The sequence below is a fragment of the Eleutherodactylus coqui genome, chromosome 9, assembly GCF_035609145.1.
Source record: "Eleutherodactylus coqui strain aEleCoq1 chromosome 9, aEleCoq1.hap1, whole genome shotgun sequence".
Lineage (NCBI taxonomy): Eukaryota > Metazoa > Chordata > Amphibia > Anura > Eleutherodactylidae > Eleutherodactylus > Eleutherodactylus coqui.
The window spans coordinates 30,189,493-30,207,644 of record NC_089845.1 but is presented as its reverse complement, the minus strand read 5'-3'; the positions used below and the strand labels follow the sequence as shown (position 1 = coordinate 30,207,644).

The 18,152-nt window shown below is 48.0% G+C and overlaps 1 protein-coding gene across 1 annotated transcript in view; it reads right to left on the bottom strand.

Annotated features, from left to right (window-relative positions):
* Positions 1–18,152, bottom strand: part of FBXL7 (F-box and leucine rich repeat protein 7) — a 177,838-nt gene that overhangs the window by 94,991 nt on the left and 64,695 nt on the right. The window contains exon 2 of the mRNA XM_066579197.1: positions 8,152–8,241. Coding sequence (XP_066435294.1) covers positions 8,152–8,241 — 90 coding nt within the window. The remainder of the gene's footprint in view (positions 1–8,151; positions 8,242–18,152) is intronic.

Here is an 18,152-nt window from a genome sequence, read left to right as displayed (position 1 = left end):
GTCCATCTTTAATTTGGTTAATGGTCCTCGAGAAGAAGAGGCTGATAAGAGCCTTAACCATAGTAATTAGCAGTAGTGCCGCCCGGACCATCTGCTGCTCCACTGCTGGCAGATTACCTCCGGCCCAAGTGGGGAAAAGAAGACTTTACAAGGTGCGCTAAAAACATAGAAAAAGACTATGAAGAGTCCACTATTAATCCATCGTAGTCGGCTGCAGTATTTGTGACTAGAGATGAGCGAACGTACTCGGTAAGGGCAATTTCGCAATCGAGCACCGCGATTTTCGAGTACTTCACTACTCGGGTGAAAAGTACTCGGGTGCGCCGGGGGCGGTGAGAGGCGTGGCGGCGTGGGGGGTAGCAGCGGGGAACAGAGGGGAGCCCTCTCGCTCTCCCTCTCCCCCCCACTCCCCGCTGCAACCTCCCGCGCCGCCACGGCGACCCCCGAATTTTTTCGCCCGAGTACGGAAGTACTTGAAAATCGCGGTATTCGGGCGAAAAAGGGGCGTGGCCGAGCACGTTTGCTCATCTCTATTTGTGACGTATTAAATGTCCAAAGGTGGGATTATCTTGCACCCCTAGGGATATTCTTCTCCACACTCACAAAACTTTTTAGGGATCTGACCCAAGTGGTGGTTTTATAGCCCTATTTTTTTTTTACCTTCAGTTACCAAAATTATTCTTGCTGCGTTTTTTCCGTGACATACAGGACTAATTTTTCAGTTTTTTTTAAGATTTATTGGAGGTAAAAAGTAAATAAAATTATTTTTTTTTAACATTTATAGTTGTTCTTATTTTAGTAAATTTACACTAAAATAAAGTATCAAAATGGGTTTCTCGTTTTGTTTCGGACATTTTGATATATAATTTGCATGGTTTTGGATTACAGGGCGCGTACGGCGCCGGTTTTGGGTCATTTTCTTTTTTATGTATATATTTGTATTTTATTCAGTAAGGTTTTTAATTGCATTTTTTGAACAATTTTTTTTACCATCTATGACCCCCATGACGTCATATAAGACCTCTGGGGGTCATTCACATTGTCTTTCTTTATTTGACACTTTCCCCCTGTAGCTGGGGCATGTATAGGGGCAGGTCCTAGTTTTTAAGCGTGCGTGGAATATGAATGAACCCATTGAAATCCATGAATTCTATTCTCTGCATATTGGGCACGCAAATTTTGCGTCCCCCAAAACGCGCGCAAATACGCCTGTGTGAAGTAGCCATAGAGGTGCAACCATCAAAGGGGCGTTGTCATTAAAAAAAAAAAAAAATCCTATACTCACCTATTCCTCCCCAGGCAGACTACTTACAACGGAGGATCTGCAGTATTATCTGTCCACATTTCAGGGACTCCGTTTTCTAGTTTCATCACAGGAGAAGGAAGCGTACTCGGAGCTGGGTAAGGGTAACGGGGTTCGTTGGGCTGCAGGCGTGCTTGCAGACATTTGCCCTGAAGAAGTAGCATGCCGCACTGTTCTATATGTGATTTTGTGGTAGATCGGCACTGAAGGCTCCAACACAGATGTGAATAGGCCCCTAGTAGACGCTTTCTCATACAGCCCTTTATACTCCAATCACTACACCCCTTAGGTGCCTGTAATAAAAAAAATGTCAATGCTTGTTGGCAATTCGTATATCCAACTGCCTTATAGAAGCTCCTGCCAAGAGTCTTGTTAAGATCCACAACTGCAGAAATCTTTAAAACCCAAATCTACTCTACCTTAAAAGGGTTTTCCAGGCAGCGCCCGCTGTGATGGCCAGGGTGCACCGAGGTCGAAGCAGCAGCCCCTGCTCCAACCCCAGTGTAGTGGCCGGCGCTCGTAATTGCAGGTGCAGCTCTCACTGAAATCAATGGGACCCCAGCCTGCAATTACGAGTGTCGGCCACTACATAAGTGTCGGAGCATTGGCTTCCACTCCAACCCTGGTGTAGGGCACTGACAGCCAAGGCTGCCTGGAAAACCCCCTTTAAATCCAAGTACAGCTTCAGTCAAACCCAATACATGGATTTCATTGAGTTTTCAGATTGCTTTTTAAAATAAGCTGGTGTGTTATGTGTACATGAGGATATTTCTGACTATTACATGACTAGTATCCTGTATTTTCCCCATTTTCCAATGTGCAGGGTTTATATTGGATTCCCCATCCTCTCAGGACTGGTGAGAGGAGCGGCTGCTGTGTTCTATATACTGTACACAGAGAAGTGCAGATACCTTGCTTTCTGTCTGTTACACACACGCAGATAACCTCACTATGTAGCAGATCTCTCCATTAACTCTACTTGCAGCTCTCAACGTGTCTTTCCCTCCTTCTCCTCTCTGCATACAGGTCAGTTAGCAGTATGATCCATCACCGTGCTCTGCCCTCCTAGCATCCTCTTGTCAATCATGCAAGAGCAGACAACGGACGGCAAGGTAGAGGAAAGGTGAGACAGCACTTTAGAGGGATTTTTCAGCACAAATAGGTAATTTTAGGTAAAGTATACAGCAGTTTAACTAATTATCATACCGGCTATCATATATAGACAAGTTGTTTGAAAAGTTAGTGACTCTTTAAGGTTTTCTGCACTTTAAAAGTAAAGGTTACCAGTGTGCACCAAGGATACCTGCAAAGCCACTTTAGTTAGCGAGAGTAAATGAACAGTTACCATCAGCATTTCTGTATGAGGACCCTTACACCCCCCCAACCAAAAAAAATTATATATGTATATATATATATATATATATATATATATATATATATATATATATATATATATATAGGTCATGTGAGGATGCTCATGAGAAAGTTAAAGAAACACCAATAAATCCACCGCAGTCCTTGCAATTCCCATCCAGCGACCCGATCCCCAGGATAAACCTCCTTATCTGCATACGTAATGTCAGCGTTTTGTCTTTCTATCATCTGCTGGTCCTGATTTACTAAATCTACATGGCGTAAGTGGACTGAAAACGTATCCTGCGCTCAAGACAAATAATACTGCGGCGGCATTAATATCCGCGTCTTGGGAGAGGATTAATTAGAGTCTGACTTCCTCCGCTGGTGTTTGCTTTGCAGCTCTTGGTGTGTTGGAGGGAGCGCAGAATGTAACATGATGTCTGTCGGCTTCGCTACAATTGGTTACACAGGCGCAACTTCAAATACAATCACCAAGACAGATCTTACAGGTTTTCTGCTCTGCTGGCACGGACAGGCCGCAGAGACGTCCAAACGTATCTTCTGGGGTGATGGATATTATACGCTGCACTTCAGTGTTTCCAGCATTACATGTGTGATGGAATCAGGACTCTTTCTTAAGGAGGTTCCGATCTCCTTCCCTCCAATATTAAGCCAAGAGTATTATAACTATACATGACGAGTCAGCGACTCAAGAACACCCAGCAAGACGCCTGCTCCAATGTGCAAAATACCCAGAATGAGGTCCAACGCTCACACCGTGCGGTTATTACACGCCGCAGTGGCTGATCAATCAGTTTCGCATCAATGGGCTGGTATTGGGGCTTGGTTTTTTTTTTGGGTGAGCTTCACTTTTTACTGGTATCACTTTGGGGTAAGTAAAACTTTATCACTTTTTATTCCATTTTAAATTGGAGATGAGATGACCAAAAAAGTGCAATTCTGGCTTGGGATTCATTTTTTTATTGACAGTGTTTACTATGTGGCATAAATCATGTGATATTGTAATAAATTGGACTTTTTATGGATGCGGTAATACCAATGTTTTTCATTTTTTTAATCTTTTGATGGACCTTTTTGAATCTTTTTTTTTTTAAATTTACTAATAATTAAAAAACTTTGATATTAATTATAGTTTTACCTCTATCCCCCCTATAGGGGACTTGAACTAGGATCATCTGATCGCTTGTACACTACTCTGTGCAATATTTAAGTATTGCAGCACATTGTACATTTAAAAGGAGTGTTCCCACCACTTAAAATTGCTTCACAACTAGGGTTGCCACCTTTGCCACGAAAAAATACCGTACATGGTAAAAAAAAGGGGGGGCGTGGCTTATTCAAGCATAATATTTGACCTCCAGGCACCCGCTGGCCTCTAATGATCGCAGCCTCGCTGGCTGCTGCATCACTTGACACAGTGGCCCCAGTTGAAATGGCGATCCCCATAGTGGCCCCAGTAGAAATAGCGACCCCCGCCCCACAGTGGCCCAAGTAGAAAGGGGGACCCCCACAGTAATATTAACCTCACAGTAACATTAACCCCACTCAGTAATAATATTAACCCCACAATAATAGTAGTAAACCCCTCAGTAGTAATAGTTCTCCCCAACCCATATACTGTAAGACGCACCCCCTACTTCCCACCCAAAATTCTGGAAAAAAAAATTTACGCTAAAATAACCCCTAACTATACTACACTTAAAAAAAACAAACACCAATACACGGGGTCGGAGTTTGCTGCGAGATCCCGTATGCAAAATCCGACCTGGTCATGTGCAGGTGGCCTTACGCCATGGGAAGACCCCTTTAAGGTCTTCCTATTAAGCCCTGCTTGATAGGAAGAAGTGCATTGCAGGCCTGAGGGCCATGGTGTCAGAAGAACTCTGCATGATCTCGTTACAGTGGAGGTCATTCAGGAGACATGGAGGGAGTTCAGAATGTTTAAATGGCACTGTCAATACCAACAGCCACCTCTAAATGGTTAAAAGGCCAGGATTGGAGTTCTCTCTGATCCCAGCCATCGTGGCCAGGTGATAGCTATCAAAGACAGCCGACATCTGCCATACAGTGCGTGTACAACCGGATGCCAGGAAGGCGCTGAAGCACTATGATGCATAAATGTAGTAACAATGTATCACAAGGCGGTCTGCAATTAGAGAGCATCATGTGGCTTATCTCCCTAATATCTGATAAGTGGGTATTTTTCCGACGCCCGCTTATCGCCACGTTAATTCATCAGACTGTAAGTCCATCTGATGACAGCGATGCAGCCGGTAATTCATTACCCAGTGTGGCTTTTTGGCTTGTTTGTAGAAGTCGACCATAAGATGATTTCATCCCCTTGTAGACCAGCGCAGCACTAGCGGAGGACGGAGGAGGGACGGCGAGGGGAAAACATTAAATAAATAACATTCTTGAATTGTTCTTGAGACTGGCGCGACGCCATGATGATTCAGCCAATGAGCAGGAACCTGGAGCCGTTCCACACTGCTGTTTCTCCAAATTCCTGGAGTATTAAGATGGGACAGAGTGTCTTTAGTTCCTCTGAATAGATAGGAGGCAGAGAAAGGGATGGCTGGCAAGAAGTCTAGTTTATGAGTGCAGAGCGTCCAGCATAGCAGCCAGGTCACAGCTCCATAGTGGGGGGCCAGCCCTGGTCACAGCTCCATAGTGGGGGGCCAGCCCTGGTCACAGCTCCATAGTGGGGGGCCAGCCCTGGTCACAGCTCCATAGTGGGGGGCCAGCCCTGGTCACAGCTCCATAGTGGTGGTGGGCAAATAGCCCAGGTCACAGCTCCATAGTGGGGGGGTGGGGGTAGCCCGGGTCAGAGCGCCATAGTGTGTGTGTGTGTGTGTGTGTGTGTGGTGGTGGTGGGGGGGGGGGGGGGCAGCCCTGCTCACAGCTCCATAGTGTGGGGGGGCAGCCCTGGTAACAGCTCCATAGTGGCTGAAATCTACGTGAAGGGTCAGACAGGTGGGGTTTTACACATGAAGCCTTGTAGGATGGCAGCTGAAGACATATAGCTCTTTCTTAAGAAACTTTCTTCTTAAAATGTATTCTCATTGATAAAATCATCAGCATTTACAACAATTACAAGTTTTCACACTAACAACATAAATCACCAACTAGAAGATGCCGGACTGTAAGATGACAGACAGGACACCGATGCCTAGAGCTCGTACGGGGGAGCAGCGGGGTGCTAGGGGGGCTACAGTGTAGGCTCCCACAGAACGCGCTCCTGTCTACGGTATCCGTCCTACGCCTTTGTGTTGTATGCTTTATGTGTAGTGACCCGGTACAACGGGGCCCCTCCATGACTGTATGCATGCATTTGTCTGTGTAATGTCAGTGTCTCCTGTGTTGCATGAATGATGTGTATTGCATACCTGCAGCACTGAAAGAGTTAACTGTCTGGTATGTGAGCTGACTGTCTAGAAAATGTATCTGTTTGTCTGTCACGTGACCTTGTGATACATATGTGGATGCAAGGTGGATGAGAAGGGAGTTGTTGTAGTGGGTGGTGTGTGGAGTTCTGCTCTGGATCTGCAAGAGGACCACGCAGGCACCTTCAGCCTGTGCGGCCCAGAATGGAAGAGGCTGAAAGGAATCTACAGCCTGACGTACCCAGATGAGCGAGAACCTGTCCAGTGTTAAGACAGTGAGAAGCCGCCAAGCAGCACACCTTCTCCCCTAAATGTGAGTGTTGACCGGTAGAGAGTTGAAGAGAAAGAAGAGTGTTGTCGGGACCAGGACCCACAGATAACAAGGACTGTGGTTTCTCCTGTTCACACGTGAATCTGCTGGGACCGGGACCCACAGATAACAGGACTGTGGTTTATTCTGTTCACCCGTGAATCCTCCCTGTCATACCACTTTGAAGTTTGCACTGTGCTTTTCTGCTGGCGTGTATTTTCAAGTTGTTTCACGTAAACGAGTTTCCCCGACCGTTCCCGGTTTGTCTCAGAAAGTTAAATCCCTGTATGTGGACTCTCTATTACCAATAACTGGATTCACCACATAGGATGGAACGGTGGTGTCACACGTGACAAACAGGACCAAGCTAATCCATCATGGGGTTCCCCTGGTTAATAGCCTGCCCGTGGCTCCTTGGAGGTGTCACTGGTTACCCTCCGGGTGGGAGGCGGTAGAGCCACCGTGACAAGGCCCAAACTCCACCCGCTGTCTCCTAGGCCGAGGCCCGCTCCTCGGGCACTGCATATGTACTTATTATAAATGGTTTCCCTAAGGCGCTCTCACACAAGCATTCTTTTCCTGTCCCACGTAAAGAATGCCGCAGTATGCAATACATGGCTGCATGCCCCGAACCCCCAGACCCTATCTTAGCCTGTATGTGAGCGTAATATGCGTCAGTGCATACATAGTGGTGCATGCTGCAACCCTTTTTGGTGTGCACATTTCGCACACCATGTGGCACAACTAAAAGTAATGCAAAGTTTGTTACTGTGTATTAACCACACAAACACGCACGCGTGATATGCGGTAAAAAACATAGAAACATAGTATGCAAGACCGAAAAAAGACAAATGTCCATCCAGTTCATTCTATTGGCCCCCAATGTTGGTCCAGAGGGAGGCAAGAACCCGCCTGTGTGAGAGAGCCCCAAGGGAAGATGCTGCGCCAATATAGATAATAAGGGCCGGTTCACGTGTGCACAAAACACCCCCGCCTGATCTAAAAGGCCGTTTAGGAAAATAAGGTCCAGATGTGTCCTTTTCTCCACGGTTTTGCACATTTGCGCACCTACCATAGACTTCTATGGGGCCCTTGCAAAGATAAAGCAGGTCCTACTTTTTGCACGTTTCTGAGGACGAACCCGCGGACATCTATGGGTTCTATTCCCTGCTCGCTCTGCACGTATTTTTTTTGTGCGCACATGCGGTCATCTGAGGAAGCCCTTAGTGATACCAACGGCCAAGAACTGTTCTCACTAGCGCCAGTTATGCCTATATAGTGACATCATCCACAGAATTACCTAAACCATTCCGTCTACCATGCAGACTTATCCATGATATTCAGGTGGGGATCTTGCAGGCCGCCCATCAAGTACTATCTTGACATATATGCACACGTAAAACGCGCGAAGATAGAACATGCTACGATTTTCTCGCGCACATAATATATGCAATTAAGGTGAGTGGCAACATGGCCGCCAATGCGATATTGGTACAGTATATTACGTGCGCAAAGCCCATGTGTGTAATATGTAATTACCATACGCTCGTGTGAGCCAGCAACAATGCAGAGCCCCCACACACACTACAGCCGTGCCCGTAGGCCAGACCCCGCGCCCCTACCATGCCGTCTCATGGTCCCGCACGGCCGACTACGCCACAAACAGCAGCCGCACAAACCAATATGAATACGTCTCCCACAACACACTAATAACCAGCCCAAACCAGGACTGAAGACAATAGCAGCGCGGCCCCCATAGTGATGAGCTCCAGATGTACCTTCACTAGTAGCCACATTCCTCAGGGCTTTAGTCGGCGTGTGATCCGTACTTGAACTCACGTCGGATGAGATGCTTGAGCTGCCTTTGCCTGAAATAGAGAACAAATACAATAAGCCACATAGCGAACACCAAATAGAACGCAGACAAGCGCCACTTCCTTCACAGCAAGGCGGATTCACACGAGCGGATTTGAATTGCGTATTACATGCGTTATGTTCATGCGTATAATATGCAACCGCAATTTAAGAACTGTGATTTTCGCTGTTCCACTCACGCTGGTGGCGTATTCATTGCATATAATACATATGTAAAAAAGAACGCGGCATGTTCTACTTTACCACATATTACACGCGATAGAGCCCATTGGGTGCGTATAAAACACTGTACATACGGAATTACATTGTGTATCACTGTGTAGGTTTTAAAAAACTAAATACAAATATCAAACCGGGAAGATTGCACATGGCAGTGGAGGCGGGAGATACTGGCAGCGCGGGGTGGTGGTGGGGGAAGGGAGGTACTGACTGCGTGTGTGGAGGGGGGGAGGTACTGACTGTGTGGTGGAGGGGGGGAGGTACCGACTGCGTGGTGGAGGGGGGAGGTACCGACTGCGTGGTGGAGGGGGGAGGTACCGACTGCGTGGTGGAGGGGGGAGGTACCGACTGCGTGGTGGGGGGGGGGAGGTACCGACTGCGTGGTGGAGGGGGGAGGTACCGACTGCGTGGTGGAGGGGGGAGGTACCGACTGCGTGGTGGAGGGGGGAGGTACCGACTGCGTGGTGGAGGGGGGAGGTACCGACTGCGTGGTGGAGGGGGGAGGTACCGACTGCGTGGTGGAGGGGGGAGGTACCGACTGCGTGGTGGAGGGGGGAGGTACCGACTGCGTGGTGGAGGGGGGAGGTACCGACTGCGTGGTGGAGGGGGGAGGTACCGACTGCGTGGTGGAGGGGGGAGGTACCGACTGCGTGGTGGAGGGGGGAGGTACCGACTGCGTGGTGGAGGGGGGAGGTACCGACTGCGTGGTGGAGGGGGGAGGTACTGACTGCGTGGTGGAGGGGGAGGTACTGACTGCGTGGTGGAGGGGGGAGGTACTGACTGCGTGGTGGAGGGGGAGGTACTGACTGCGCGGGGGAGGGAGAAAGATACTAACTGTGTGTGGGGGGGTGGGGGGGGAGATACTCGCAGCGCCGGGGAGATACTCGCAGCGCCGGGGAGATACTCGCAGCGCCGGGGAGATACTGACAATGTGTGCGAGATACTCTGTCATACGCAGTCCATGCGCAGCGATACACCGGCTCAAACAGCGGTAAAATGTGTAATACATGCCACATTTAATGCACTTGCTGGTGTGAATGAGCCCTTTGGCCGGACTCTCACAAGCCGGTGTCTAGGAGTGCAACATTTTCGCAGAACGAACAAGGCCTTCTTTGCACGCACATCGGCGTATTTTACTGTACTTTTTCCACACAGCAAAGAATGACGCACCAATTGAAATGGCTAATTAGTCTAATGAGTTCCGGATGTGTTCTTCTTCCATCTCAGTTACGCAGTGCTTCACGCATGTCCTATCGTATTTTGCACACATTTGCGCATCCCCATTAACGTCTAGGGGGTTTTTTGTTGTGCAAATGCGCAGGAAAATACATGAATGTGAAGGCGCCCATGGAAATCCGCCGGTTCTGTTCCCTGCCTATTGCGCATGCAAATACGCCGTGTGAATCCGGTCTACATCGTACTTACATTCTACCGGTAAATCACCAATGAGATTATAGAGAGAGATTTGCAAAAGCTTACAATAAACTGACCAGAGAACGTGAGGCGCCGTCTTGGCGTGACGCTGTATGGTTTACGGTCGCCCAACATGTGACTCCCAGTAATACTGATCTGCCCAGCGGATTGTCCGGTCGTGTTGGGCCGCCTTCATATTATCGTCTGCTCGTTCTGTCCGGGGGCGTCGTTCTAAATGTCAGAAAAGATGGCACCGCTTGCCGCACTATTATCCCAGACAGAACCCTGGAGGGTACCAGTAGAGCCCCCGGTTTGGTCAGGTGACACCGGTTTCCATCATTTTGACAGTTCGAGCAGACATTTTATTTTCGTTATTCTGTTCCATAATGCAACAGAAGAAAGAAACGTGAAGAGACCCTCGTAGGTTGCCGGGGCCATTCTTGACCATCAACTAATATCCAAGCCTCCCCGCCACACCGAGTTACACTCAACTGAATGCCTCCTGCCATCCATCCCCACTAGTGGGCACTAGACCCCTACATCCATCCCCACTAGTGGGCACTAGACCCCCACATCCATCCCCACTAGTGGGCACCAGACCCCCACATCCATCCCCACTAGTGGGCACCAGACCCCCACATCCATCCCCACTAGTGGGCACCAGACCCCCACATCCATCCCCACTAGTGGGCACCAGACCCCCACATCCATCCCCACTAGTGGGCACCAGACCCCCACATCCATCCCCACTAGTGGGCACCAGACCCCCCCCATCCATCCCCACTAGTGGGCACTAGACCCCCCCATCCATCCCCACTAGTGGGCACTAGACCCCCCCATCCATCCCCACTAGTGGGCACTAGACCCCCCCATCCATCCCCACTAGTGGGCACTAGACCCCCACATCCATCCCCACTAGTGGGCATTAGACCCCCACATTCATCCCCACTAGTGGGCATTAGACCCCCACATTCATCCCCACTAGTGGGCATTAGACCCCCACATTCATCCCCACTAGTGGGCATTAGACCCTCATATTCATCCCCACTAGTGGGCATTAGACCCCCACATTCATCCCCACTAGTGGGCATTATACCCTCACATCTATTCTGATGCTCTAAGCTAACCAGCCAACGTCAGGGACCATATCCCCAACTTACGTTGGTCCTTCCAATTCTTGCATGCAGTTTTGTATCTTTTCGGCTCTTTTCACACTACAGTTTTTGCTCCACTTCATGTTTCTGTCTCAAATGCCGAAAACAACAACATACAGATGACCCCATAGACTATAATGTGTCTAACGGATACCACTTTGGCCTCCATCTGACATGGTTTCCATGCCATTCTCCCCCAACGCCTACGATGCATGCAGGGGGTTCTGCTCTAGTCCAAGGGGCGCTAGATGGCACATGTGCCACGTCGGCTGCTCGTTGCGTCACCTCCTCCCTCACAAATAGGATACTTACCAGACTTTTAAAATCACTTAACAGGATTGTACCATCTAAGTGCAGGGAGGGGAGCATGACCGTTGGCTCTTAGGGCGCAAAAACTGTGCATGTCGGTGCCAGAACCACCGGGGAGCAATGTCTTCTCTATCTAAGATATTGGCTCTTAATGTGCTTTTACACGGAACGATTATCGTAAAAAAAACAAAAAAACACAAAACAAAATGCTGAATCGTTCAAATTCAAACAATAATAGTTCAGTGTAAACACGGCCAACGATTGAGCAATGAATGATACTTTGTTCGCTTATCGTTCACTTAATCCAAACATGAAAGTCCTCGCTGGCTCGTTGGCCAATGGTTCGGTTTGGACACCGTCGTCCAGCCGTTCTCACTCGTTGGTACAGAGAACGGAACGATCCTGTTAAACTATTTATCTTTGTGCTTACACTGAACGCCTGAGCGATGAGCCAACCGTGCCATCGCTTGGGCAAACGATTTCTCGCTCAGTGTAAAAGTACCCTTAGTCCAAAAATATCAAATGAGTTGTCACTTATTTCACTGGTAAAACCCAAGTTGTTGAGATTGGCTTCAGATCATCCATGGTAGATGGTCAAATAGTTGGAACGTCATCTATATACCGGAGCCATAAGGCTACTGATACTGACCATCTGGCAGGTTCCTGGCTAAAGACGAAGGCCGGGCCGGGTGTGGAAAATGCTGGATGTAAGAAGGCTTTGAAAAATAGAAAGAGTTAGGGCTCCTGTCAATGGCCGTATGCATGAGGATGGCTTCACACGGGCTGACCGGATTCCACATGTGAAGGCCCACAGCGGATTCCGGCTGTGAGCTCGGCTGGCGACCCCAGGTACCTGAATTTTCTGTATCATTTTCTGCTGTTTGTATTTCCAGTGCTGTAGCTTAGCGATGACGCAGGTACCCACGGCCCTACACAATGTTGATTCGCGGTAAAATGGAACATGATGCAATTTTTTCCTCTGCTCACAGAATACGTAATTCATATCCGCGAGTGTGAGTGAAAAAGCGATTTAACATGCTTTTCAATGCCTGCGTTTTGCCACGGATCTCACAATTGGAATTCGCCTGTGTAAAGCCACCCTAAAACGCTGCGGGTCTCCCTGCTGCGTTTTACACATTCGGCAGCCATACACTCTGCTGGCAGAGACCGTGTATGGGCTGCGTATGACACTGCATATGCTTTTAAATCACATGCTTACGGACATGCGTAATGTGATTTTTTTTTTTAATTACCTGCTCTGCTTCATAGCGGGGTTGCGTATGAAAACGCTGCCAATACGCAATGTATTGCATATGGACAGTGTTAGGTCGGTACTATTGTATCTTGTCACCACCGGAAGTAGGGGTAAAGACAAGATTTAGGCTGTTTGACAGGCTGGTGATGCCCACAGGAGCTGATGCAGGTGCTCACTGCCCCTGAACCTGTAGCTTTAGTTTTTCTGTTAGGCTTACATTATTAGCTATACATGCTTCCATTTAACAGGTGTAAGCCTAACAGGAAAACTAACCCTAACTCTCCAGGCCAGGCAAACATCAATACAGGCGCTGTCCTTTCCCTATGCTGTAGCGCTGAGAATCTTGTCCGGCTGGCCGCTCGGTAACATACTTCACCTAGGATGATACTCCACTCCCCATCTGCCCCTCAGTCAGCAGCGGCGGCGGTGACAGCTGCTGAAGGGAGAGGAGGCAGGGGAGCAGTTTTAGACACATAGCAGGGCAGCGACGGGCCAGTGGAGGGAGATGTGTGCCGGCAGTCCAACGCCCAACGCATAGCTGACAGACGACGCTGGACCGAGGTGTGAGGCGGCAGCAGCAGTAGCCAGCGGCGGTGATGCGGAGATGTGAGTAGCCCTGTGGTGATCTGTATGCTGGCAGTGCGACACACAGCGCCGAGACACCCCGCTGCACACAGCTCTGAGGCGGCAGCAGCAGTACCACACACCTGGTAGGGCAGCGCCGTGCCAGTGGAGGGACATGTGCGCCGGCAGCACAACACACGACGCTGGGCCAAGCTGTGAGGTGGCTGAAGCAGTACCAAGTGCTGGTGAAGTGGATATGTGAGGGCCAAATTTTTATGAAAAACACAGCAGACCATGAGCCAATGGGAGCTAGGGGCGTAACAAAGGGAGTCTTCTGCAGCTAAGGCTGTCAGCCCCTAGCTTCCGGTGGTGACAAGGTACAATAGTACCCGTCAGGTCTGCTACCCATGTCTGCCGCCCCCTTGTGGTTCTGGGCAGACGCGAGCATCGCTCTGCTCCTCCTGTGTGTATGGACTCTTTAGGCCTGTTTTCTTCCAGCTGTGGTGTTAATATGCATCACTTTCCTATTACGTATCATTAGCTGTATTTGGTTAGCAAAACAAAATCTAGATATAATGACCATTTTTTCTACAAGGAATGGCGACGTATAGGTAAAATTAAGGCTGTGCGATCAGATTTAACATTTGCAACTTCTCAGAAATTCAATTCAGCATCTCTTTGATTTCTGCTTCTGGAGCTCAAATTTCCTACTATTTTTTATGGATGGTTTTGCGGATCACTGAGTGCTGCATTAACTGTAATGTACGGTCGGTGTAGTCTGACCATGTAGGTGTATTCAGAACGGAGCACCTTGGTAACTGAAATCGGAAAAGAGGGAGATGCCATGAAGTCCACTAGACGTCTGTATGTCCGGGTCACCTTATGCTGCCATCTAAAGCCACAACTACATGAAGGGATAAATCTGAGTTACTACCATAGAAATAAAAGACCTGAATATAAGTTCGGAGACCTAATAGCAGTCTACAAATATCTGAAGGGTTGTCACAGTGCAGAGGGATCAGCCCTATTCTCATCTGCACAAGGGAAGACTAGAAGCAATGGGATGAAACTGACAGGGAGGAGACACAGATCAGATATTAGACAGTGAGGAGGACCAATGAGTGGAACAGGTTGCCATGTGAGGTGGTGAGTTCTCCTTCAATGGAAGTGTTCAAACAGAGGCTGGACAGACATCTGTCTGGGATAATTTAGTGTTGAACCAGAAGACCCCGGACGAGCTGATGACCCCAGAGGACCTGATGACCCCAGAGGACCTGATGACCCCGAAGGACCATTACAGCTGAAATCATATGGTCATGCACTGCGGATGCTAATAAACAAAAGATGCACTAATCAGCACTCACTTTCTATAGCATCACAGAAATAGAGTGCTGTTCCCTTCTTTTGTAATAGCTATTCTTGGCAGTGAACTTGCCCCATGGCATACGCATGCCCACTGGAGTATGCTGCACACATCCACCGGTCGCTGCTGGTTTCTGTAACTATAGATAACTTTTTACAATGTTAGGCTGGGCTGGAGGTTTTGTCACGGCTGCTGAATGAACGTGTGAGGACAACGGCCGGCAGGACTCCTCAGAGAGTTCCAGTTCGGCTTGAAATATCCGGTAGACCTCGAATAATATGTTATTTTTCACTATTTTTTGTCCAAAAATGTCACTAACCGATACAACTGGTGGGAGCACCTCCTGAGGAAGCAGACTGTTTCTACCTTATAGTAGCTATCATGAGGTTGGTGGATTGGGAGCTCATTTCACATTGAGGCCTCGTTCACACGGGTGAGGATCTCGCATCAGTTTTCCATGTTGCGAGACGCACAAAACTCGCACGAATCTGAACTCCATTCTTTTGAATGGGCTTATTCACATGAGCGATGCTGTGAGGATGAAAATCACAACGTGTTTATCTTTTTGGCGTTCCCTCGGAACGCCTTGTCCCTTGTTTTCATACGACCGTACATGATATCGCCCAGCGCTCGCATGTTGTGTGATGTGCGTGCGATGTGATGTTTTACATTGGAATCAACGGTGAACACTCGCGATCCTCTGATGTGCGTGAAACACACGCCGGAGGATCGCAACCTCACAGAAGCGCTGAAACGGCATGAAAACCGCACACTGGCAAGCGTGATACTGGGCCAAGTTTCTTTGTCCGATACCGTGCTCGCGGTGCGCATGTAGCCTGAGAGAGCAAGTCTAATAAGAAGAATTATAACCCATGGAGCTTTCAATATTTTCTTCAAGGGTAGAGAGGATGCTACAAATATATCATATCCATCACCTGATATTACCATATTTACAAAGAAGTCGTGGAGAGCAGCGAGCGAGGAGCGCACAACTATGTGAGGCATGTGGGGTTCAGCATGTATAACCTCCGGCACAGATACAAGATAACATATAGACTAAGCAACGGAGTCTACTGAAGCAAGAAGACCCATGCTATGCGCTTATCTCCTGGTGGGCGGACGGCCAAAGAGACGGTTCATTACCAAGGCATATATGCCCACGTTTAATTGCCCGGTTAGTCTACTTATTTAATGATGCAAGAGAAGTAGTCCTGTATGGAACATAAATCTAGGAGAACACCGAGGTGTGGGGTCAAAGTTGCTTAAATTCCTCTGCAAATAGAGTGGTGGGCATCACTAAAAACTGAAGATCCGTCCGGGCCCCATCCAGGGGTTCCATTTTCGAGATTTGGATAGAGACAAAACCATGATGTGAACTGACCCTAAGAATTTCCCAGCCCCCTTTGCTAGAAGTCGTCCTCACAGTAACAATGTTCCATGGGGTTTACTTAACTGGCTAACATGTAACTCATCGTTGTGTAGGTCTTAGCGTTGGAATCATCCATACCACAATGCTATAAAGGAGTCCACAGGAGAGGTGAGGAACGTCCGACCGCTCGGACCCCTACTGATCACTAGAACAAGGGTCCCAACTGCATAGGTGTTTTTTTCATAGAGTGGCGGTTGAGCATCTGAGCTCCATTCAGTGTCTATGGGGCCAACGAGAACAGCCAAGGGTGGTCCTCGGTTCCATAGACTTTGAATGGACTGCTGGTCTCCTACTTCCCCGCAGCTTTATTCCAAACACCTCCTCAATGCAGTGAGAAGGAACGGGGAAATTCGGGACCCTCGTTCTAATGATCATTGGGGTTCCAGCTGTAGGACGCTCAGCACTCATAATTTTCTGTTCCCTATCCTGTGATAGGCGATACATTTCTTTAGTTATGGAAAACCCTTTAATATTTTCATAAAATAAATAATTGTTGAAAATAGGATTTGCAGAACGCAGGAAAATGATGAATAGCAATGACAGCGCTAATACCTGTGTGCAGGGTCTCATGGGTAATAAAAATGGGATATTCTCTTTAAAAAGTTGGTCGATTCTCATCATTTTGTGATATAAGACATTGATGCACTTGTCAGTGGCTCTTTAGTTACCGTATTTTCCGCTTTATAGGACGCACCGGATGATAAGACGCACCCCAGGACAGCGCAGGGGACAGAGCAAGAGGAGGAGCAGCAGAGGTCTGAAACAGTGGAGCTCCGCGTCACAGAGGAAGGGAAGAAGCCGATGGGTGGAGGCAGGAGCAGCAGCAGTTCCTGCGGGCGCTCCCACCCAAAACCGGGCAGCTAGGCGGAAAGCGGACGGACCCCATTATAGTCAATGGGGTCCAATCAGCGCTGTCTGGTTCCATCCAGAGATGGAGAAGTTTGGCCGCAGAAATTCCCCAATAGGAGCAGGAATCCCCAGCGCAGATGTGGAACCCCCCTTATATCATGTCTCTTCTGCGGTCATGGAAACTCAACCAAATTAATTAGGCAGAGTCCCTCTTAAGACGTTGTTATATTTAGGACCAAGACAATTTGACTTCTTAGGCGGGAAAATCTCTTATGCAGGAACTTCTCTAGTGGGAATCACTGTATGTATATATGACGCACCTAACATCTAGAATATCCAATACAAAGGAGCACAGCTACGAGGTACAAAACATATAGTAAACATATTGAGGTATTTCCCCCGATTCACCTGTCGTCATAATACTAAGTAATACTGGGTTTGTTTAATATTTAGACATGTCTTATTCTTTGGTTTTAATACTTTTACTATTTTCCAAGGCGCTGCAGACTGGAGGACTGACAGGTTAGCAAAATTGGTCAGTGAGAGTAATTTGGTCAGTGAAGGCTGCTTCTCAGCCCCTCCCCTAACTGTATGTGAAGAAGGGCATATTACACAGCAAGGCATTTGAAAGACACGACCAAAAAAATCAGCACATAGTCATATGTAAGTTTATGTGAGTTTTCTACACAGTGAAGTGCCGTCTATAGCTCATGTCATTCTTTATTACAGTCTCTCCAAATCACAAGTGATAAAAGAGGATAATAAACCTGTGATATGTCTGGAGAGAGAAACCTTATAACACATGGCTATATGAGACAATGTGGGGAGATGCTGATCATCATACCAAGCATGCTGCCCCTTCTAGTACAGCTTTATTATGTTCTGCTCTCCCTCCAGATCTTAAGCCCATAGTACAGTTCGGCTCACCAATCCTTATGCCAGCTTATCTCCCACCAGCCTGTCATTGGTAGCACTGTGCTGTGATCAACATACACCAGTATGGAGAATGCTGCACACGTCTAAGTTAACTAAAGTTGGGTCTTTCATTTCATACTGATTCCCATTCCCCCAGTCTATAACCAGAAGAGTGCATGAAATATAATAGCAGAACATGTTTTATTATTAAGTCCAGTTAAAAATTCCCATCTGGTCTGAAAGGAATTATAAAGCAATCGTGTTATTTCTCTGCATGTTATATAATCTTCATAATAAAATGGGGAAATATTTGGTGAGCTGAGCGGTCTGCAATCAGAGGAATGCTCTGCGGAGACTTCCCGGCCGGCAGATCCAGGCCTGCATTCCTTGTGGTTTGTCTGCTATGTCTTACTCCGATAATGCCCAAATACATC